At 34.1% G+C, this 20,857-nt stretch overlaps 13 protein-coding genes across 14 annotated transcripts; 9 read left to right on the top strand and 4 right to left on the bottom strand.

Moving 5' to 3' along the window:
* Positions 1-985: 985 nt before the first annotated feature.
* Positions 986-1,717, top strand: OCT59_003330 (uncharacterized protein; the record flags this gene model as incomplete). The annotated part of the gene is made up of 1 exon (XM_025326252.2): positions 986-1,717. One exon carries the CDS (start codon positions 986-988, stop codon positions 1,715-1,717), a length of 732 nt encoding a protein of 243 aa, XP_025177029.2.
* A 254-nt stretch (positions 1,718-1,971) lies between these two features.
* On the bottom strand, positions 1,972-2,520 carry OCT59_003329 (uncharacterized protein; the record flags this gene model as incomplete). The annotated part of the gene is made up of 1 exon (XM_025310921.1): positions 1,972-2,520. The coding sequence occupies one exon, from the start codon at positions 2,518-2,520 to the stop codon at positions 1,972-1,974; it is 549 nt and encodes a 182-aa protein (XP_025177030.1).
* Positions 2,521-2,630: 110 nt separating this feature from the next.
* On the top strand, positions 2,631-3,178 carry OCT59_003328 (uncharacterized protein; the record flags this gene model as incomplete). The annotated part of the gene is made up of 2 exons (XM_025326253.1): positions 2,631-2,778; positions 2,871-3,178. The coding sequence occupies 2 exons, from the start codon at positions 2,631-2,633 to the stop codon at positions 3,176-3,178; spliced, it is 456 nt and encodes a 151-aa protein (XP_025177031.1).
* A 285-nt stretch (positions 3,179-3,463) lies between these two features.
* OCT59_003327 (uncharacterized protein) lies at positions 3,464-4,444 on the top strand (the record flags this gene model as incomplete). Its single annotated transcript, XM_025326254.2, has 3 exons — positions 3,464-3,797; positions 3,861-3,995; positions 4,065-4,444. The coding sequence occupies 3 exons, from the start codon at positions 3,464-3,466 to the stop codon at positions 4,442-4,444; spliced, it is 849 nt and encodes a 282-aa protein (XP_025177032.2).
* Positions 4,445-4,741: 297 nt separating this feature from the next.
* Positions 4,742-5,201, top strand: OCT59_003326 (uncharacterized protein; the record flags this gene model as incomplete). The annotated part of the gene is made up of 2 exons (XM_066145548.1): positions 4,742-4,821; positions 4,934-5,201. The coding sequence occupies 2 exons, from the start codon at positions 4,742-4,744 to the stop codon at positions 5,199-5,201; spliced, it is 348 nt and encodes a 115-aa protein (XP_065996261.1).
* Positions 5,202-5,246: 45 nt separating this feature from the next.
* On the bottom strand, positions 5,247-6,420 carry OCT59_003325 (uncharacterized protein; the record flags this gene model as incomplete). Its single annotated transcript, XM_066145547.1, has 2 exons — positions 5,247-6,025; positions 6,108-6,420. The coding sequence occupies 2 exons, from the start codon at positions 6,418-6,420 to the stop codon at positions 5,247-5,249; spliced, it is 1,092 nt and encodes a 363-aa protein (XP_065996260.1).
* Positions 6,421-7,823: 1,403 nt separating this feature from the next.
* OCT59_003324 (uncharacterized protein) lies at positions 7,824-8,459 on the bottom strand (the record flags this gene model as incomplete). Its single annotated transcript, XM_025326256.1, has 1 exon — positions 7,824-8,459. One exon carries the CDS (start codon positions 8,457-8,459, stop codon positions 7,824-7,826), a length of 636 nt encoding a protein of 211 aa, XP_025177035.1.
* Positions 8,460-9,194: 735 nt separating this feature from the next.
* Positions 9,195-9,590, top strand: OCT59_003323 (uncharacterized protein; the record flags this gene model as incomplete). Its single annotated transcript, XM_066145546.1, has 1 exon — positions 9,195-9,590. The coding sequence occupies one exon, from the start codon at positions 9,195-9,197 to the stop codon at positions 9,588-9,590; it is 396 nt and encodes a 131-aa protein (XP_065996259.1).
* Positions 9,591-10,216: 626 nt separating this feature from the next.
* OCT59_003322 (uncharacterized protein) lies at positions 10,217-11,590 on the top strand (the record flags this gene model as incomplete). The annotated part of the gene is made up of 3 exons (XM_066145545.1): positions 10,217-10,223; positions 10,324-10,368; positions 10,458-11,590. The coding sequence occupies 3 exons, from the start codon at positions 10,217-10,219 to the stop codon at positions 11,588-11,590; spliced, it is 1,185 nt and encodes a 394-aa protein (XP_065996258.1).
* A 5,246-nt stretch (positions 11,591-16,836) lies between these two features.
* Positions 16,837-17,388, bottom strand: OCT59_003321 (uncharacterized protein; the record flags this gene model as incomplete). Its single annotated transcript, XM_025318091.2, has 1 exon — positions 16,837-17,388. The coding sequence occupies one exon, from the start codon at positions 17,386-17,388 to the stop codon at positions 16,837-16,839; it is 552 nt and encodes a 183-aa protein (XP_025177038.2).
* A 1,141-nt stretch (positions 17,389-18,529) lies between these two features.
* Positions 18,530-18,757, top strand: OCT59_003320 (uncharacterized protein; the record flags this gene model as incomplete). The annotated part of the gene is made up of 1 exon (XM_066145544.1): positions 18,530-18,757. The coding sequence occupies one exon, from the start codon at positions 18,530-18,532 to the stop codon at positions 18,755-18,757; it is 228 nt and encodes a 75-aa protein (XP_065996257.1).
* A 55-nt stretch (positions 18,758-18,812) lies between these two features.
* Positions 18,813-19,574, top strand: OCT59_003319 (uncharacterized protein; the record flags this gene model as incomplete). 2 transcript variants are annotated; one of them, XM_066145543.1, is made up of 1 exon in its annotated part: positions 18,813-19,574. In XM_066145543.1, the coding sequence occupies one exon, from the start codon at positions 18,813-18,815 to the stop codon at positions 19,572-19,574; it is 762 nt and encodes a 253-aa protein (XP_065996256.1). The 2 variants fall into 2 exon arrangements, with proteins under 2 accessions (XP_065996256.1, XP_065996255.1); XM_066145542.1 differs by having other exon boundaries at positions 18,879-19,574.
* A 106-nt stretch (positions 19,575-19,680) lies between these two features.
* OCT59_003318 (uncharacterized protein) lies at positions 19,681-20,232 on the top strand (the record flags this gene model as incomplete). The annotated part of the gene is made up of 1 exon (XM_025326257.1): positions 19,681-20,232. One exon carries the CDS (start codon positions 19,681-19,683, stop codon positions 20,230-20,232), a length of 552 nt encoding a protein of 183 aa, XP_025177040.1.
* Positions 20,233-20,857: the final 625 nt, after the last annotated feature.

The raw sequence follows: 20,857 nt of genomic DNA, 5'->3' as shown, positions 1-20,857 counted from the left end.
ATATAAATTAATACAAGATGCGAGGCGCATTATTGTAATGGACAATGACTTAACTGACCTCAACATTGAATGGATTAAGGCCCTTCGCAAGGATAGAGTATTTTCAATTATCCATAACACTTATCAACCACAGGAAGGTAAGACATTCCGCTTGGCTCCCAATAAAGAAACTGTATTAGCCGAACTCTGGGATTGGGCCAAGCAAATATCTTCACTACCTTTTGAGAATCGGAAAAGCACTTCGCTTATCTGCCATCTCAGAAAGGATGTGTAAGGGATTGTTCGTGCTCTTAAGACCGATTTTCTAGAACTACAGATTAAGGAATATCATGGTAAATCTGATCCGGTAGAAAAGGCTCACGATTTCAGTAACGTTGAAGAAGCATGGAAAGCCGTAGACCTAGTTGCTTATACTAGCACTCTAAAAATAGGAGTATCTTGCACTAATCCTAATTTTGAGCGAGCATTTTGTCTCTTTAATAGCTATATAGAAACAAACGCTGGAACGAATCAGATGTTATTCCGCATGCAGTGCATTAAAGATTATATATGTCATATCGAGCAAAGATCGTTTAATGTTTCCATTACAGAAGAAAGGCTATTTTGATGGTTGTTGAATGCTAAACGCGAATGTCTCCCCCAAGAGCTTCAGAATAGAGGAATGTTTCCGGATATCGACTCTATTATTCAGAATAAGAAAGTACCAACTATTCGTTTATGGGTTGCATATATGTTAGAAAAATTTCGATCTCATCGTTTATTTGGCTGGAGAATGGTTGATTTTCTCCGAAATGCGGGTATGGTAATTTCTTTCATAAAACTTATTCCTAAACCTAAAGATAATACGATATCATTATTCCAGACAGTAAAGGTGAGTTCATCTATCATTAAAGCAGAAGAAATTTCAGATATTTCAAATGCCCGTATTCTTGATTATGAAATAGCCGAGGTTTTGGAAAATAAGCCGAAGAAGACTTTAGAGGAAATGCGATCTCTAAACCGGCATCATATTGTAGAATGTTATGAAATTCCGCTTGAATCATTGACTGAAGAATTCATATCGAAGTATAGGAATTATAATCATATGAAATGGTTCAGAGCTTATAGACAGTTACGAGACGCTGGCATTAACAATGAAACAGCTGTTGAGGCTATCATTCGTAAAGATTATAGAGAAGATAAACTTATCATAGCTACTCGAGCTGAGAGGCATCGAATTTGCTTGGAATTACTAAGGATCTGTACACCTGCTAAAGACATTGACGATAGGACACGATATAAATCTGATGATGTCAAAAAGTGCTTGAACACTCCCGAATCGACATCGTATCTCCAGGGTTTAGTGCCTAAAATGGCTCGAGTATTTGATAATACAAATGCATTGCGCAGTGCTAAAAAATCGGGATTAAAAACAATCCGAGCGAAAATTAGTTTATTAAATGCATCCCTTTACGCAACTTATGGATTGAAATTTAAGGCTGTTGATAAGAGTCAAAGATATTATCATTTAGTTGGTTCATTCGATAGCAAGGACGCCCCCAAGTTTCCTTCATACCAAACAGGGGAAGAAGTTTATTGGGAAAATGGTAAAGATACTCGATATGGATATAGTAAGATCCCACCCGATGAATTATTATTAGGTAATCTTTCTAGTTCTAGCAAAGTTGATAATACGCAAATTTCAGAAGATATTCAGAATTTAATTGATATATGCTAATGCCATGTCCAAATATATATCTAGAAAAGTGTAGTCTTCTTCCAATTTTTTATATAAGATTACGAAGAAGACTACACTTATTCAAGTAGGTATCATTAAAAAAAATTCTCGCTCCGGTCAGATACATAGTCACATACTTTGAGACGTAGGCTTCTAACAAAATTATATATAATAATCGACTAATAATATTTTTTTACTTACTTTCCGGCAGATAATTCAGAGGGGATCTAGTGCTCTGAATTTCGAGCTAACCACTAATCCCCAAATAGGTCAATACCCATATCCTCATCATTCGACTCAGAAACTGGAGCTTTATAGATTCTGGGTGCTTCTGGAACTGAGTCTCTAATTATAATCCTATCACCTAGTACTTCGACCTGGATCAAATCCGTTAAATTCCATCCTGACGAATCCACAAATAGTTGTGAAGAAGCGGGAAATAAGTGTTCATGGATTGAAGTACTACTATCATCCGACTCAGAAATTGGAGCTTCAGGGATTCTGGGTTGAAGGGTCTCATCTGATAATTCAGAGATCTTTGCGGGCTGAAGAGCCTCGGTCTCGGCCTTACGTTTCTGCCTCATCCGGTAATTGTGCAAATGAAACTTTGCAGAATACTTGGAACAATATTTGGAACAAAATCCTGAATCAGTATCGGTAGGAAATTCACAACTAAGGCAGTGAAATTTTTTCATGTTTTTCTCATACAATTTCCAGTGCCTATAACACCCGGCAGGGTCACAGCATCTATTTCCACAAATAGTGCCATCTCTTTTGATATGTGCGCAAATAAAGCGAGCCATGGAAGTATTTCAGGATATAAACCCTCTTTTCACTTTTAATTTCATAATAAAATATGTATTTAAATTAATCGGTATTACAATGAGATAAAGTATCTTTTTATACTAACGCTATGGACATACATAGAACAGTACTTAATTTACTAACTGGCCGATGGATCGACCCAAATGGAAAGCTATTCCAGAAGTTGATTCGTGAAGGGTTCAGATACGCTGATAGACTTTTGGATTATTTAGAGGATATTGGGACTATATATGTTGGTGAATTCGAATTAGACTCCTTAGCCGACTTCTACTATTCGGCTATAATTCCACCTTTATCTATCCTAGCTAGATCGAATATTTGTAAAAAGTTTCTATTAGTGTAGAATCTGCTGTTATAGGAAGAATGGGATTATTTACCCTTGAAAAAAATAAACGATCCTCGCTTCAAAATCTAATACAAACGAATTATTCTAGTGATAACTTGTCTGTATTAATAGGAATAACTTGGGAACATAGAGAGACAAAAGTTTGGAGGAATGACGTACTCATGAAATTCCTCCATCACCCGAATTTAGTCCCTTCAAAGTACAGGCCAAATTCTTTATATAATGCATTCACTAAGATGAATGCTTTAGAACCAGAACAAATATTAGCTCTAGCGCGAGCACTTTACTAAAATGTGAATCGATACAGATAATTTGTTCATAGCCTTGGAATGGGGGTTCCATGACTATGTATTTTTTTCGCATATCCTATCTACCCGCAATTTTCAAATATATATAAAAGATATCCCGGCCAGAGCTCGTGACCTCATAAAGAGCCCGCAATAAGTTATAATATTTTTACCCTACCAACCATGAGGTAGTGATATTACAGAACATTTTTTCAAACTGAACTTTTTTGTACTTAATATAAAATTAGTACGTTTTAATATTCTTGACTATACTGTCGTAAAAACAATATGGCAAAAGTAGCTACAGATTTCATGAAACGCCATAAATGGACCTTCGAAACCCCATCATCCGAACTAGCTCAATACACAGAGGAAATTAGCAAAAGTTTAAAGGATGATCGCAAGGTAAGATCCAATGCCAAAATGCGCTTTCGGGTATTAGGGCTTACTAAGGAACAAGTAGAAGTTCTTATTCCTATTCGACCTACTGGAAAGCGTGAAGAAGGCAGGGATACTGTTGATAAAATTGCCCAAGAAATTGTGGAAAAGGATTATCCCTCTGAGAAAATAAAACAAATTTCATATGATTTGGGGAGTTCCACACCTAATCCAGTTGCAGGAAGTTCCCGGCTTACTTTATTGTGAAAAAAGTTACGGGATCATGAAGCTGATCATTCCAAAAAAGAAGCGACCAAAATTCCTCATATTACTACTGAATCAAATAAAATTCAAGCACATCGACTTGTACTTGATAAATTTGAAGGTGTCGACTGGCCTGAACACTTCTTCTTAGAACCGGTTCAAGAAAGACTCGATAAATGTAATATTTCCTTGTCTCCTTCTAAGGAAAATCTGGTTGATGTAATGATAATGTTATGCATGTGACCAGCAGATGTCACCGGTCTTTGTATTGATAATTATGAAGCATTAGACGAGACTTGGCGTCCTAAAAAGACCTGGTATAATCCTAAATATTCCTGGTATTGTACTGGCTACTCTAAAGTCAAAGAAGAAACAGGAGTGGGAGAACCTTGGCCTTTCGTTTCAATAGAAAAAAATCTGCTACAAGCAAAAGATTTGCTTACTTGGATTCAAAAAGCAATACCAGAAAAATTCCCCTTCTTACGAAAAAACAAAAGCGGTATAGTTAATGTAAATCCAATTAATCTTGCTTTAGCTCAACATGGGATTACTTCGAGTAAATTGAGAAAGATAGGTGCAGATCATGCTAGCAGGATCCATGGAAGTAGGAACAATTCTCATCGCTAATATTTACGAAAGTTGGCTTGCAGACAAGTAGTAGGTCGTCATGAATCAATAGAAAGTTATGGCATAATGAACGACCTACCTTCTTGCAATTGTTCGAAGGCATCCCAGAAGATCCAGGTAAAGATAAAAGAAAAAGTGGATTAATCCTGATAATGATTTGTATATGTCTGCTGTCCGATCAAGCAGACCCATTCATACTCTTCGATGAAAACTAATCACATAGTGGGATAGACATTATTTATTAAATTTTATTTTTTCGCTTGAGGCAAGATCTAGCATATATAAAATATTGCAAAAATGGTAGCTGATCAAAATCATTCACCCGATAGTATACATAGCGAGCAGGAAGTTATCAGGCGTACAGAAAATAAAGCCAAGTTATTAGGGCTAGATGAGCAAAATGCAGAAGCATATAAAGCACTCTCTAGACAGATTTGGGGCTCGAGAAACAATTAGAAAATTATCATTTCGAATATATAAAGCTTAAAGGAGGGTCAATTCATTGGAAGCTGAAATAGAAGATCTGGACGAATGTGCAGATATGGAGACTGTGGTCGATTTAATACATGAAATAGTTCCCTTGATAATTGCTAAAAAAGGGCTGAAAGGCGCTGTGCATAAGGGTTCCTCCTATTTGTCTGAGTCTTCCGAAGAATCTGATTCGGTCAAGACAATTGTGATAAGAGAAAATGAGGCTATCCCTCATAAGCAACGAAGGAAGGCACGACCAAAAAAGGTTAAACGGTTGGTGGTTTAAAATGGGCCTCGCCAGCTCAGAAAATTTATCCGAATTCATCTATTCTTACCGCCCAAGTGGTAATGAGTAATACCCGCCTATTTCGAGATCAGGAAATAACATGTCTATTATTTTTTGACTAATTCTACGGCAACCTTTCAGGCCAAGATATTCTAGACTATGTAAATACTCTGCGATAGTTTTAAGGGTTCTATCGAAAATAAGGTCAGTGTATCCAAGATCAAGATATATGATATTAGGACACATTTTTGCAATTTTGGAAATTGACGAATCAGATATATGCAAAGCTCCAAAAAGGTCTAGATGTTTTAAATTGTGACAGGATAGAGCTATTTCTTCTACAGCTTTGTCTGTAATGTTGCAAAATTGAAGATTAAGATATTGGATATCTGGACATGATCGCGCAATAATGCACATTGATTTATCACTAAGAGCCTTTATACTATAGAGTTCGAGATGTTCCAAATAACGACAATGTGCAATTTTTCTGATGGCTATATCATTTATTCCATCACAATACTCGAGTTTTAAACTTCTCAGATTTGGGCATAAATCTGTAAGGGTATAAATAGCAGTATCGGTAAGTCTACTAGAAGAACGAATATCTATGGATTGGAGGTTAGGATGGGATCGTGCAATATCATGTACAATGCTATCAGTGACATGATTCCGATATCCACTAATTCCTAGATGTTTTAACCCATTGCATGACCGTGCTATTTCACAGAATGATTTACCGGTAATATCTCCGCCAAAACCAATATCTAAAAACTGCAATTTATCACATTTCTTTGCGATTTTAGTGATAGAATGATCGGTTAAGCCTATTGTTAGAAATGTTAAGATGGATCAGGTTGGGATATACTTGAGAAATCTTGATTAAGGCCGTATCATCAAAACCCGTACTTCGCTCAAAATCTAAATGGATTATGTTTGGGAATACTTCAACTATTTTTTCGATTATCTCATTCGAAAGATAAGAATGGTGCGTAATTATGAGGCACTGCACACTATGTCTAAAAATTGGTCTAGAGTTTATATGTATCATTTTTATAAACTTTTCCTGTTCTTTCTCACCAATCAATTCGATACGACCCCATAAAATTGGACCAGTGCACCTAGACCAAAGTCTAGAGACCAGCAAAGTTGGATATAGTACGTTATCTTTAGCTAAGAAATTAAAAACATTCTTTAGTAATTCAGGAAGAGCAAGCGCCATATTTTTATCAAGGTATATTTACTTCAATAATTTTCTATTATGTGTTTCCGAAACTTGGTTATTACATCAAGTCTGACATCTCCGAGCCTGGCCGGTTCTGGTAAATCATATATGATAGTAAGCCTGACTTTTTTCGTTTAAAGATATAATATATAATATGCACTATGTATGGCGCAATCAAGCATCTTTTATTTACCAGAACTATTAGAACAGATTTTACATTTCTTATTGATAGATAAATCTCTCTATCCCGCTCTATATGTAACCCAATTGTGGTACAGATGTGGTGCCCCTATTCTGTAGAAGCGTATCGAATTGAGAGGGAAAGACTTATTTCCTGGACAATCTCTTCCAAATGATTATAAAAATTACTGTGCAAAGGATCACCCTCGATTAAATAAATTCATAAGGATAGAACGTGTAAAGGATCTCTCTCGATTGAAAAAATTCATAAAGTTAGTACATAGGAAGCAAACGCCAGTTTATTGCTCAAATGTAACTCATCTCGAAGTATCATACTACCATTCACTTTCAGATAAAAAAATCATAAGCATTGTACATTCATGCCCAAATATAACCCACTTGAGTTTCATAAATAGTATAGCATTTAGTAATAGAGCATTAGAACTGATAGCGAGTTCATACCCGAATCTGAAGTATCTCAATCTATGCATTGATCGACCAGGTGGCTTTAGGAGCTTTTGTACTTGAGAAGTAGATGGCAGTGGTCTATGGAGAATCGTGAAGTCATGCCATAGATTAGAATATCTAAATATCTCTAATCGCAGAGAATATTCTGAAACATCAATTTGTAATGTTATTCGTTCTTGCCCAAGGCTCCAGCAACTCGACCTTAGCTTTTGTCAAATTACCGATATAACTATCAAAGAAATTGCTGGTTCATGTCTTAATTTAAAGTACCTCAATTTGGAAGGGTGTAATAATATTAGCAAAGAAGCCATAGATCAGCTCATTTTACTTAATCCAAATATCCATGTTGAGAATTTTGTGCCGATTCAGGTACCTTCCCTAGATGTGATCCGTGAACTCGTAAGGAGTCTGGGGATACCACATGATGCACCAAGAGATGTTGCATCCTTAGATAATGTTATCATCGACGACTTATCAAGGAGATTGAGTGAACGCTATATTCTAGCTAGAACATCACCCCGGAGTGGTGGTCGGTTATATAACACCCGGCATAGTGTTGATAATAATCAGAATTCGGTCATATCTCAGATATACCGGCAACCTAACAGACGATCGCCAAGGATTAATTTCGGTAGAATACTAGCCGATCAAGTAGAATGGTGGTACTCTACCGATCTAACTAATCTGGAGTAGTGATCATCAGCTCAGATGATTTTTTGTTGGGTTATAGTCTGTGTGATAAAAAATATAGATTAGCTAACCTGTTCTAGACATGGGCACTGTCCGGTGCTAGTTGAATTTTTTACAAAAATTTCGTGTAATTGTTGAGGAGAGAGATTTGGAAATAGCGGATGTCCCTCTCCAGTAAACCGAATTTTATTTACCCCCATTTCACCATATTTCTGTAAAATCACAATTGGAACATCTTCTAATGGACCATGGAATTCCTCAAACTTTTGGAGATATGCTCTTGCTTTTTCATCGACTTCTTCTGCCCTTTCTTGATTAGAATAACCAATAATACCGAGTTCATTCTGAATTGTTATTATATCCTCTTCCAAGTATAAAAGCAAATTATATATTTCTTTATATGAAATATCCGTAGAAGCTTTATAACTCCTAAGTTCCACCTCTAGAATGGGATTGCCTTCGATGTTGAGTTCCTTCTGTATTGGTAACATATCTCCCACCAAGTCTAACAACAACTCATATGAATCGGCAAGTGTTATCTCTTCCTTGCTTTGACGCATTGCCTCTTGATTTGCATTGATATTAATACCAAGCTTTTTCTGAATAGCTATTATATCCTTCTTCTTATATAAAAATACTTCATATAATTGATCAAGAGATTCTTTCGTAGGAGATTTATTAGTATTGTTATTCACCATGATTGCTAATAGTAAAGTAATATATTTAATGTGGAAAATTTTACCGAAGGTGCCTATGGCCGAATCCGGAATACTGATCATCAACCCGGGATAGTGATCATCAGCTCGGAAGAATTTGCTGAGTCACAGATTGTGTGACAGAAAAAGGCCGATCACCAGGCAGGGTTTGTGCGACATATTAATTTTCACATATATATTCGAAAAACATATTAACCTTTATTCTTTATTTTTTTCCCAAACAAACATGAGAAAAATGGCCTGCTTCACAGGCGCTTCGCTTGAAAGGAGGTCTAGTTGGAGCACAGGACCAGCTCTAAAAGTAAATAGTGCCGACAAAAGCATATGTTATGAAAGGCTGAGGACTTTGGAATTTCGAGATCGCCAGGCGTAAAACCAACTATGTCTTTCCGGTAGATCTACATGTGAAAAGGTATGAGAATTCTATTTGCATGTGCCTTCATAGAACTCTTGGCATCATACGACAATGCTAATCACTATTCTTATCTCCTTAACTTCGGCTTGGCGCTCTTTTTTCCCAGCCAGATATAAAGCATGTAGGAGTATGTAGAAGTTCAGCCAACTTTCCTCAAAAAACTTTCCCAGAGAAAATAGTTTCACTAGCGTAGCTAACGCAAAATAAGGTATGTATATGCCCTAAATTATGTATGTATGGAAGGGTCCTAGAGGGACCGAGCGAGTTTTTCTCACTATGGGCCTTGTATTTAGGAAAGCAAGATGTCTTCCACTACTAGTAATATTCATCTCGTCTGCTTTGTTCGTGGCGAGACTGGGAAAGATATTTTCCCTGTAGTAATTGATAATAATTCAACCGTTGAAAATTTGGGAGTCGAAATCAGAAAGGTCCGGCAAGACTTAAGTCAAAAAAACTTCGATCTATATGTAAGAAAATTCAAACAACCCAATCATGGTTTGGTCAATACTGTGAATACTACCGAAAAAAAACAAGGGGAATTGATGGAGCCTCCCAATAAGTTTACTTATTATTTTTCTGTGAAAGATATAAAAGGACTTAAAAAAAACCCTCCTTATCTTCAATATGATGGTGAAATAGTTCCTATTCATGTTATCGTATACCTCCAGGAAGTGTTGGAAAAATCAGGAATCTTGTGATGCGAATCAGAAAGTGAACTTCCGAGAACGAATTTTAAACTAGTTATATTTTTATTCACATCGTGTAATAGTGATATAGTCGTGCGAAGCGCCTTAACGGCCAATCTTTATGTATTATAGGCTGGCTACCGGCAACTATTTTATTTCATAAACAAAATATTATTTTATCGAACGTATATGAGAAAGGGTCACGTGTAATGAAATATAAATCTAACATTTTTTATCTGAACCAGTCTAGCCTATATAAGAAACGTCAGGTGATAAATGAGAAGAGTCTTCACAGTTAGGGAGGCGCAGTATTGTTGCACCTATGATGCAATGTGGCCGATCATACGGCAGGCTTGTGAAACAGAATAATATACCCTGTCTCAGTATTTTTTCGCAAATAAAATTCTTTTTACTCTTGTCCTCACATACGCCAGTTTGCACCAATAATATTTCACAAAAAATACTATATAAGCCGAAAACATGTCTATCACTTTACTATGTCTCGTCAAAGGAAATACACTCGTGAACGCTTTTCCTGTCGATATAGATAAGGACCGGCTTATTGGCCACCTCAAGGAGGCTATAAAGACAAAAAACCCACAAACTTTCGCTAACGTTGACGCCAAGGATATTAAATTATGGAAGGTGTCAATCCCTGGCGATCAGGATGATCAATTAAGAAATCTAATACTCCAGGACAGTGACGAGCTGTTGGCAATAAGAAAGATTTTGAAATATTTCCCAGACTCACCTCCCGAAGAACATATCCATGTTATTGTAAAATTGCCACGTAAGTGTCTGGTATAGTCTGTGCAAAGCGCCTTAACGACTAATTTTTCGTCATTTGCCCTAGTAATAATAATATATATTCGTTTCCAGTTCTCAGCTTGGAAGAGGCGTTGTCGTGTATTCCACCACCCATAACATATTCTCCGGACTGTACTAAATCGAAGATCACTACAAAGGTTAATGGTGACCCGCTGACAAGTGTACAACTATGGGGTGACTTTTTCGATAAAGTGAATCAATTCCGCTTCGACCAACAACCGATATTCGAGAGGCCAAAATTTGTGGTGAAAGAGATAGAAAATGAAGAGGATGTTCGAGGTGTTTTAGATTTCAATATTTGTCAGACATTGAATTATCTTTTGGGATCTGATCATAAATTTTCAAGACGTTCACCTGATACTCCTGGCATACCAGATTTTACCTGTCATCTCGTGGGTTCGTTGATCTTGGTGATTGAGGCAAAAAGAAAGCATGTTTTAGAAGATATGGGAGAACAGACATTTCCCGAGTTTTATAATACAAGTAAGGGCAAGGATGTGATTCAGCAAATCTATAATTATATGGAAGGAAACGAACTTAGATACGGTATTCTTACCACCTATGATAATCACTGGTTTCTATGCCGAGAACACACGAAGCTCTGGATCTCAAAAACCCTTTCACTGGAATCCGAATCTCTACCGGTACTCAAGGCATATGCTTATCTAACTCGACAGGTGAAAGAGAATTCCAATTCTCCTAAACCTCAAGTACTAGTGCCGGCTCAAGGGGATAATAATTCACGTACTCTTCAATCAAACTCAAAATCATCATCCAGCTCTTCATTAACTAATCAGGCTTCCAGCACCTTTTCAAATCAACAATCATCTTCTAACGTCCCAGTAAACCAGCAAAAGTTTAGCTTCGCAGACTTCAAGTTTAAGAGCATACTAGGTGAAGGACGAAGTGGAAAAACGCTCCTATGCGAATTTCGTGGCGAAATGATTGCTTTGAAGAGTGTAGACTTATCGAAGGCTCCATCGTATGTCCTGGAAGAAATGCAAAAGGAAGTTGAGATTTATAAAGATCTAGCTGATATTCAAGGCAAGTATATCCCAAAGCTGATCTGTTATGGATATTATGGAGGAGGTATGAGCTTCGTTATCGGCATGACCATTGTCGGCACTTCGTTGAGCGAGCAAAAAATAAAGAAACAGCAAAAGACGAGGCTATTAAGGGATTAGAAGCGATCTACAAGCATGGTATCTAGAGCTCTGAATCCAACCCGATAAGTCGGGTGACCCATCGGGTTGACCCGTAATTTTCAGGTCAGGTCAGTACATTAGTAAGATATCATCAGGTCGGGTTAATGATTTGAATGACTCAGGTCAAATTCGGGTCACTATATAAATTTTATTTTATGGAAACTAAAATATCTGATATATACTTCTCAGCGTAATTGATTCATTAATTACGGTATTATATCCTGTCATATTAATTACGGTGACACAATTGAAATTATGGCTGATTATATGATTTTTAAAAAACTGAATATGGAGATCGATAAATTTTATCAATCTCATTTTATTTTTCTTCGGTAAAAATAATTTTATTTTTTTAAATTTAAAAAAAAATATTTTTTTATCGGTTATTTAAACTGAAATTATTTAAATTTTATTTATTTTCTTTTTTTAAAATAAACTTTTTTTCGGTTATTTAAACCGAAATTATTTAATTTTGAAATAATTTTTAAATTTATTTTTTTTCAGTAAGAATATTTTTACCTTTTTAATTTTTTATGAAGAGCGTTTACTAATGTTCTTTAATAACTTTTTTTTTGTAGATTTCGGACTGCAACTCAGTAGGTATGGCTTTAAAGGCGGGATATATTTCTTTTTTATATATAAGAACATTTATTAACGTTCTTTAACTTTCTTTTATAAGTTTTGGACTAGAACTTGGAATTAAAGACGAGATATTAGGTAAGGTTTTAAAGAGAGTGGGAGGGTGGGAGCGGGATTATTGTTTTTAATATATAAGAACGTTTCAGTTACTAATGTTTTTTAACTTTTTCTTGTAGATTTTGGACTGCAATTCGTGGGTGTAGTAAAGGGAGAGGAAGCAGGATATTGTTCTTTTTATATATAAGAACGTTTATCAACGTTCTTTATCTTTTCATTTGTAAATTTTGGATAGAGCTTGTGGAACTGGAAATTTGAATAAATATAGATCTTCAACATTAAATATTTGGATATATTGTAATATAATACATTAATTAAAGTTGTAAAATTTAACTTAAATTTTAAATAAAAAATCAATAATAAATAAAGTGTGTATTAGTAAATTGCGTCAGATACGTTAGTATAAATAATTACGCCAGTATAAATCAATTACGTTAGTAAAATTAAATTAGTATAATCTGATAAATCATTTCAGTTAGCCAATTGAAAAGTTTTCTTAAAAAATAAAATTCCAGGTCCATTAGAAAATATAAAAAAAAAAATTGGCTTTGCCTTTACATCTTTTGATAATTTATATTAAAATTAAAAATTGTTTTTCGTTATTTAATTATTTAAATTATAAAAAAAAGGAGTTTTTACCGTGATCTGCTATATTTTACCAAATATATATAATAAGATGGATTATCAGATCCAAAATCTCTTTTTTATTTTAATACCATACGAAAATAAAATGTCTCAAAAAAACAATAATGAAGAATTTGAATTTAATCATCGTTCAAAACGAACTCGTTATATTAATATTACAGATGAAGAGGAAGAGCCTGAAGAAATACTTGATAATGAGAAAATCGGATTAGAAAACCATCAAGAAGGAGGGTCTCAGCTTGAAAATAAAGATGATACTTCAAGTGCCTTAAGTACATTAGACGAAAAAGATGAAAAAGGAAGTGTAGTATGGAAACATTTTGACAGATTTGTAGATAATAAAGGTACTTCATGGGCAAAATGTCGATATTGTGGGTAAGAAATGAATAAAGTTTTTAAAATATGAGATATACAAAATAAAGTCAAAATCACTGAAAAAAATATTTTTAAATTTGATAATTTGATAGAAACGGTAAATATAATATGGATAGTGGTTCAACAGGAAACTTACTCCGTCATCTTAATAAATTACATCTGAATAAAATTAATCCTTCTATTGCGCAACAAGCAGAAATTATAAAGAATTTTTTACAGTCTGCCAATAATGTAAAAATTGTGAGTATAAATTTTTTATGATTTTTTTAAGAATTATGTTAGAAAAAAAATTTTTCAATTTTACTAAAAACAAGATATTAATTTAATAAATTATAAATTTATTTATAGAAATTTTCTAATGAACTTTTTCGTGCAAAGCTTGTCGAATGGATTGCTACAGATGATCAGCTATTTACAGTTGTTGAATCACCTGAATTTCGCTATGTAATACAAATTTGTAATGCAGAAGCACAAATTCTAACGGCGGATACTATCAAAAATGATATCTTAAAACTGTATAAAAGTTACCATATTAATATACAAAATATATTACAGGTTAGTAAATAATTTATGTTTAAAGTTAAAATTAATATTTTTTAATAAAATTAACCTATTTTTAATTAAAGAATACTCCAGGAAAGATAAGCTTCGCTTTGGACGCATGGACTTCACCAAATGTCATTGGATTTCTCGGCATAACGGGTCATTATATTGACGCTGATTGGAATATTAAAGATATTCTTGTCGATTTTGTAAATCTTTCAGGTTCTCATTCGGGTGAAAATATGGCAAATATGTTCGTAACATGCCTTAAGGAAAAAAAAATATTAACTAAGGTTTGTACTTTGTAAACAAATTAATTATATATTAATAAAAGTCAGTAAACATAATAAATCTATTTATCATTAGATTCTTGCAATTGCAGCAGATAACGCGGCCAATAATAATACTTTTTTAAAATCGCTTGAACAAACTTGTGTTGAAAATCATATTGCTTTTCACCATAAAGAAAATCATGTTAGGTGTATTGCGCATATCATGAACCTTACAGTTCAGGAGATATTAAAACACATTAGAGCTGGAGAAGCACAAAATGAGAATATAATTTTAGAAGAACTTTTAGAAAAAAATAACAAAACAAATGACATAATCCCTAAGGTAAATTAAATTATGATTAAAAATAATTTATATAAAAAATCTAACTAATATAAAATAATTATTAGTTGAGAAAACTTATAGTTAAAATTTGGGCTTCACCACAGCGTCGAGACAGATTTTCATGCCAATGTGATCTTTATCCAACTGTTAAAGATTTAAATCTTATATTGGACGTCAAGACTCGCTGGAATTCTACGTATTTAATAATAGAACGTGCTCTTCAACTTCAAAAAGTAAGTAAAATTTTTAATCATTAATAAATACTAATAAAATAGTAATAAATTATTGAATTTTATTTAATTTTATAGCCTCTTGACGAAACAATTAGAATTGAACCCGAATTGGAAGGATTTTCAATTTTCTCAAATGAATGGCAAACATTAAAAGAATTATGTCGTATATTTGCGGTAATGGTTTTTTATTAAATTTTATTGCGATTGGTTCTTTTTATTTATTTTTAATTTAAAATTTAGGTTTTTTATAAAGCAACTGAAGAAATATCAAAGTCAAAATTTATTACACTTTCATCTTTCATTCCAATATATAATGTTTTACTTGATCATTTAGAAAATCTTCTTGATAAAAATAATAAAGACCATTATTGCCCAATTCCGGAATTAAGATCTGCTATAAAAAAAGGATACGAAAAACTTCAAATATACTATTCTAAGACGGATGAATCGATTGTATACCCAATTGCAACAAGTAAAAATTGATTTTTAAATCTTATATTTATATTTTTGATGATAATTCAGATTATTACTTATTTATATGCATTTTATCATTTTTTAGTTCTGGATCCAAGAATAAAACTAAAATATTATAAACAACAAGAATGGGAAGAAGAGTATATTAATGAAGCAATAAAAATTATTAAGAAGCAGTATAATGAAAATTATCAAGATGATTCATTTAATAATGATCTTAGAGCTCAGAAAACTGATTTGAATAATTTTTTTAGTCTTTTTGAAATGGGTGATGATAATGATTCTTCTAATGAAGATGAATTAGAAGAGTATCTTCGTAAACCTGCAGTTAATTTTAAGACGGATCCACTACAATGGTGGAAAGTAAGTAAATTTTTTATAATTAATTTATTAGCATCTAATACTTTAAATTAATCTAAATGTAACTATATTATTATAGGCACACGAAGCTACCTATCCGCATCTGGCAAAGATGGCACGAGACTATTTAGCGATCCCAGGTAAGTATTTATTTGAATTTTTTATTTAACTTTTTCTAAGTTCTAACTTTTATAATTTTTAATAATAGGGACTAGTGTACCAGTTGAACGAATATTTTCTGGTGGATCTGATTTAATAACAAAAAGACGCTCTAGCTTGAAACCAGAAACTATTCAGACGTGCATGTACTTAAAAAATTGGATAAAATATCTTCGATAAATTAATAAATAGAGATAACTGAGCTGATCACTTTTTAAGATTTTATTAATTATTATAATTATAATCTTTCAAAAAATTTTCTATTCATATTTTTTCTTTTATAACATTAATTTAGATTAGTAATTTCTTTCTATTTTTTTAAATTTATTAATTATTATGTAATAGCCAATACAAGACAAATAAAATCAAACTGTGAAATGTGAATTTTAATTCTTATATATGTTATTTGATGTGTAAATTATAAAATCAATTAAAAAAATATAAATATGTTATAATTTTTAACTTACAGATTGGCCGTAGTGTACCTGACCCGATCTGAAATACTAACCCATGGGTTGGGTCAGGTTAAAACTTTTTATAATCAGGTTGACATTTGACCCGACCCAAAAAAAATGAAATGGGTCAGGTCAGGTCAATTACCCGACCCAACCCGACCCATTCGGAGCTCTAATGGTATCCTTCATAATGACATTCGGGAGGAAAACATCTTAATTAATGATAATGACGACATCTACCTGATTGACTTCGGGATGGCAAGTCGGGAGGACACAAAAAAGAAGAGAAAGCTTTTTGAGGAGGAACATCTCAAATATTCTAACTTACTAGATAGATATAAAGCGTAAGAATCTATTATTTCACAAATTCCTGTACTGCGATTTTGTAATCTTAATTTCTTATAATTAATAATAATGTATTTTACAGACAATTCGTAAAGAAGGAGGGGTGAATTTCCAAGTCACGTAAATGTCAGGTGGTTAGTTGGCCTGTAGAATTAGACATTAGCATAGAACTATCATGTATCACAGGCTAAGTCCCGATCTTGTATTTATTTACTGTATAATAATAAAAAAATTGAATTTTGCAGGTATATATGATAAGCGAAAAAATATATAGTCATGGAACTGCCATTCCAGGGCTATAAAACAATTTATTATATCATAATCCTTAGCATAATGCTCGCGCTAGAGCCAATATATGTTCTGACCCTAAAACACTAGTCTTGGTGAATGCATCGTATAAAGCATCTGGTTTGTGCTTTGAAAGGGCTAAATCCGGGTGATGGAGGAATTTCATAAGCACGTCGTTCCTCCAAGTTTTCATCTCTTCTTGCTCCCAAGTTATTCCTATTAACGTAGTCAAGTTATCAATGGAATAGTTCATTTGGATTAGATTCTGGAGTGCAGGACATTTATTTTTTTCGAGAGTAAGTAGACTCGCTCCACCCATGACAGCAGATTCTACACTAATAGGAAAGTTTTTACGAATATCTGCTCTACTCGCTAAGATTGATAAAGGCGGAATTAGAGCTGGGTGGCAGAAGTCGTCTAAGGGTTCCAGCTCAAATTCACCTACATATATGATTCCAATATCTTCTAAATAATCTGAGAGTCTATCAACATATTTATAGCCTTCACGAATCAACTTCTGGAATAGCTTTCTGTTTGGATCGATCCATCGGCCGGTTAGAATGTTGAGTACTGTTTTTTCCGCGTACATAGATGATGACTGTGATATATGATTAATTGTTTACGATATACTTTTTACACCACAGTTCAATTCGGATTTTTCCATAATTTGAAATCGGATTTTATAATGGAAGTGAAGAAAGAATATAATAAATGGATCGTCTTACCTGCCCACATATTAGAAAGGATGGGAGTACTTGTAGCCGAGTCTGCACCCGCTTGGCAGGATGTTCGCTCCACTGGAAATCAGGTGCAAATAATATGCTAAAATCTCCATGCAGAATATGTGATAAACCTACATTATCTTATACGGGCTATTGTTCCAAACATGCCAAAAAAATCTATCGTCGCCTCGAAAGAGAGAGACAACGAATAAGTTGATCCCAGCTGAAGGCACTCAGGGTAAGGGATCGTGCCTACTTGTATGATTGTCATAAACCCCTATTAATATTTTTTTTTTCTTGGCAAAAGAGATCAGCATGAACAATTGTTCACGATCAGCTTACATATTTTCCGATTTTGAATACTAGCATTATAGAACATTAAAATATTATCATGTCATCCGAACTTGATTCATTGAGACAACGCATTATTGAGCTTGAGGCCGAGAATGCTGAGGTTAAGGCCAAATATATCAAAGTTATGGATGAGAATGCAGAGGTCAAGGCTGAGAATGCAAAGTTAAGGTGCGCTTTGGAAGAACGTAGGTAGGTTCGCAGGACTAGAGCAGAGAGATAAAGAAAAGACCAACCTTATTGCCAAAATGGATGATGATATCAAGGAAATCAAACAATCATCGACCAATGCCAGCTCTGTCGAAAATCCCAACAATGTTGTTCGCCTGGGTAAACTAGAAAAGATGGCAAAGCCATCAAATACATCTGATAGTACATTTAATTCTAATGTATGCAAACCTATTTGTACAGAAACTAAGTCATTGGAGGATAAAGAGACGGATGATTTCTTGAATGAGGAGTATAGGAGAAAGGTTAGCGATGAGATCAGGCAACGTAACAAAGAGAAGAAAATTCAGCGTGAGTCAACTGTCCCTTCCGACTTATCATGTGTTACAGAAACTTCTCTAAGAAATCATGATGAAAATGAAAGTAACACAAAAACCGTGAACATTGTTCACGATCGAAAAGATTTCATTGGAAGACTCTGTGCAAAAAATGCCTGAAAGACTTAATGAGGATGTTTCCAGAGAATCGGATTCAGGCTTAGTCGCTGAAATTGTACGAAACTTATTACAAGGATTTCTGGTGGATGATTTTCAGAGGGAATTTATTAATACTGAATTTATTGATAGAGAGCATTCTAATTCTTCACCTGTCACAGAAGAGCTTGCCCGTTTATTTCATCAAGCGAGTATAGCAAGGGAAAAAATTCGAGTCAGCTAAGCAGGAAGAGATTTCATCTTGGGGTCGATATTCTGAAAGATTCGAAGATAAGGTCATGAAGCTCAGATCTGAGGATAAAAATCTTAAGGATAAGACAGCAAGGTCCCAGATTTATAATGAAATGAAACCATACCTTTCAGGCGTTTCTGATGAATATTTGCGCAAAATAACAAGCAAAGCAAGGAAGATCAATAAGCTATTTGGATATAATTACGATCCTATAACTCTGAAAAAGATTAAAGGTATAGGATGGCATATGGTTAATCGGGTTACCTATAGTGCTGACAGTATTTCCAGACTCACTAACCTTCAAATTCAATACATTATAGATCGAGTGAACTTAAATGTCACCAATAAAACCGTGAACAATGTTCACGATCAGAGTCATGTGACTTCGGAAATGATCACTAGTGACACAACTGCTCTGATCCCACTGTTGAGCATGGTTCATATAACTAGCGAAAAAATCGTAAATGCATCTCAAACCATACCAGCTGAAGTACCAGCATTCTCTCAGCCAAATGCTTCACCAGAAATGATTTCATCAGACATGTCTCAAGCAAATGTACCATCTGCATCCCAATCTAAGCCCGATCATTCTTATTTTCGCAACAAGATATTGTATCAATATCCTAATCTATATAGAGAATGTAGTAGTAAAAATTTCGATTATTATGGGATTACTGATGAGACATCAGGGGACTATATCTGCCCATTATGCAAATTAGGTCATGATGATGAAGAAATAAAAGGTAGGTATAAAGCAGGATCTTACTTTATTAAATGTGAACAGCGTGAAATTGAGATAGTTGTGTAGTCTCATTGCTTTACAATAGTCTGGGAATTTTAATCTTTTTTTCGAATGAATAGGTCTATATGAGAAAAAAGGGATTTAAATTGTTTGCAGTCATATAAAAAGGAAAATGACTGAGTCTGTTAAAATACTAACCACCAATTATCTGGATTGGCATGCCAAATTAACTGGGTTACCAAGTATTTTGACAGATAAGATTCGTTCCAAATTGTACAAAAGATATAAAAAAGAAACTGGAAATGAGCCATGGCAACTATCAGAAGTACATAAATCGGAAGTTATAAATTTGATACCAGAAAACAAAGCATCATCTTTTCCCAAGCAATGTGAAGAAGAAGGGCCTATCACTTTCGAAGCCAGACCCAATCCAGAATTAATTATCAAATCCGTCTTAGAGCACTTCCCATACTTGAAATTCGGAAATAGTTTTAGAGGGATTGATAATTATAATTTTACATCACCTCAGCCGTGGAGCTCACCATGTCCTATTTGCGATGGAATACATGGGAATTATGGATTACATGGCAAGTGGTACTGCGAAGATGGGAATCAGTTCCCTTATGATCCTGAATTAGCGAAGTTCTATTCTCAAGATAAGTTGGAATATTGTCTTACCTGCAACACTTCAAGCAATAAACTAAAGTTCGCAATTGTGGCTTAGACCAGTCATGTGAGAGACTATCACCCAGCGCAGTGACGAAAGATAATAAGCAGTATGAAAAAATGCTGGCGAAAAAAAATATTACTTCTGGACAAGATATTTATTCAGTTAAGATGGATTTACTTTCGGTTGTGTTATGCATTTGCAAGGAAGAAACAAGCTAATAGACAATTTTTTTCATTTAGGATTTCGAAAAACGTATTAGTATCACGGAAGGCTAGCAGTCGTTCACATGAAAATTTTTAGTTTAAGTAGTGTCATCATGTAGCCTGTATTATGTACTTTTTTTCTTGTACAATCAGTAAAGCAAAGACCAAATTTACTAGTTATGGGGTTGTGGGAAGCATGTATGCTAATATTTTTTTCGATCAAGTTTATTGTAACAAAATCATTGATCCAAGAATCCGATAAATGCGCAGTATCATTCATGTATCACGGGAACAAGAAACTGCGCATAATAATTTATTCTCAAACCTTCTCGCATATTCTCAAAATTCTTACGTATATTGTTAAAGAAAGGCCCCTTGATGATCTTTAAATATGGATAGCGTTAAATTCTTTTATTGTTAAATTAAGGAGAGGTGGTTGATCAGATTTTCGTGATGCAATCATATTAACGTAATTT

Source organism: Rhizophagus irregularis, chromosome 11, assembly GCF_026210795.1.
Source record: "Rhizophagus irregularis chromosome 11, complete sequence".
In the NCBI taxonomy this organism is placed as follows: domain Eukaryota; kingdom Fungi; phylum Glomeromycota; class Glomeromycetes; order Glomerales; family Glomeraceae; genus Rhizophagus; species Rhizophagus irregularis.
This window is presented reverse-complemented; position numbering and strand designations above follow the sequence as displayed.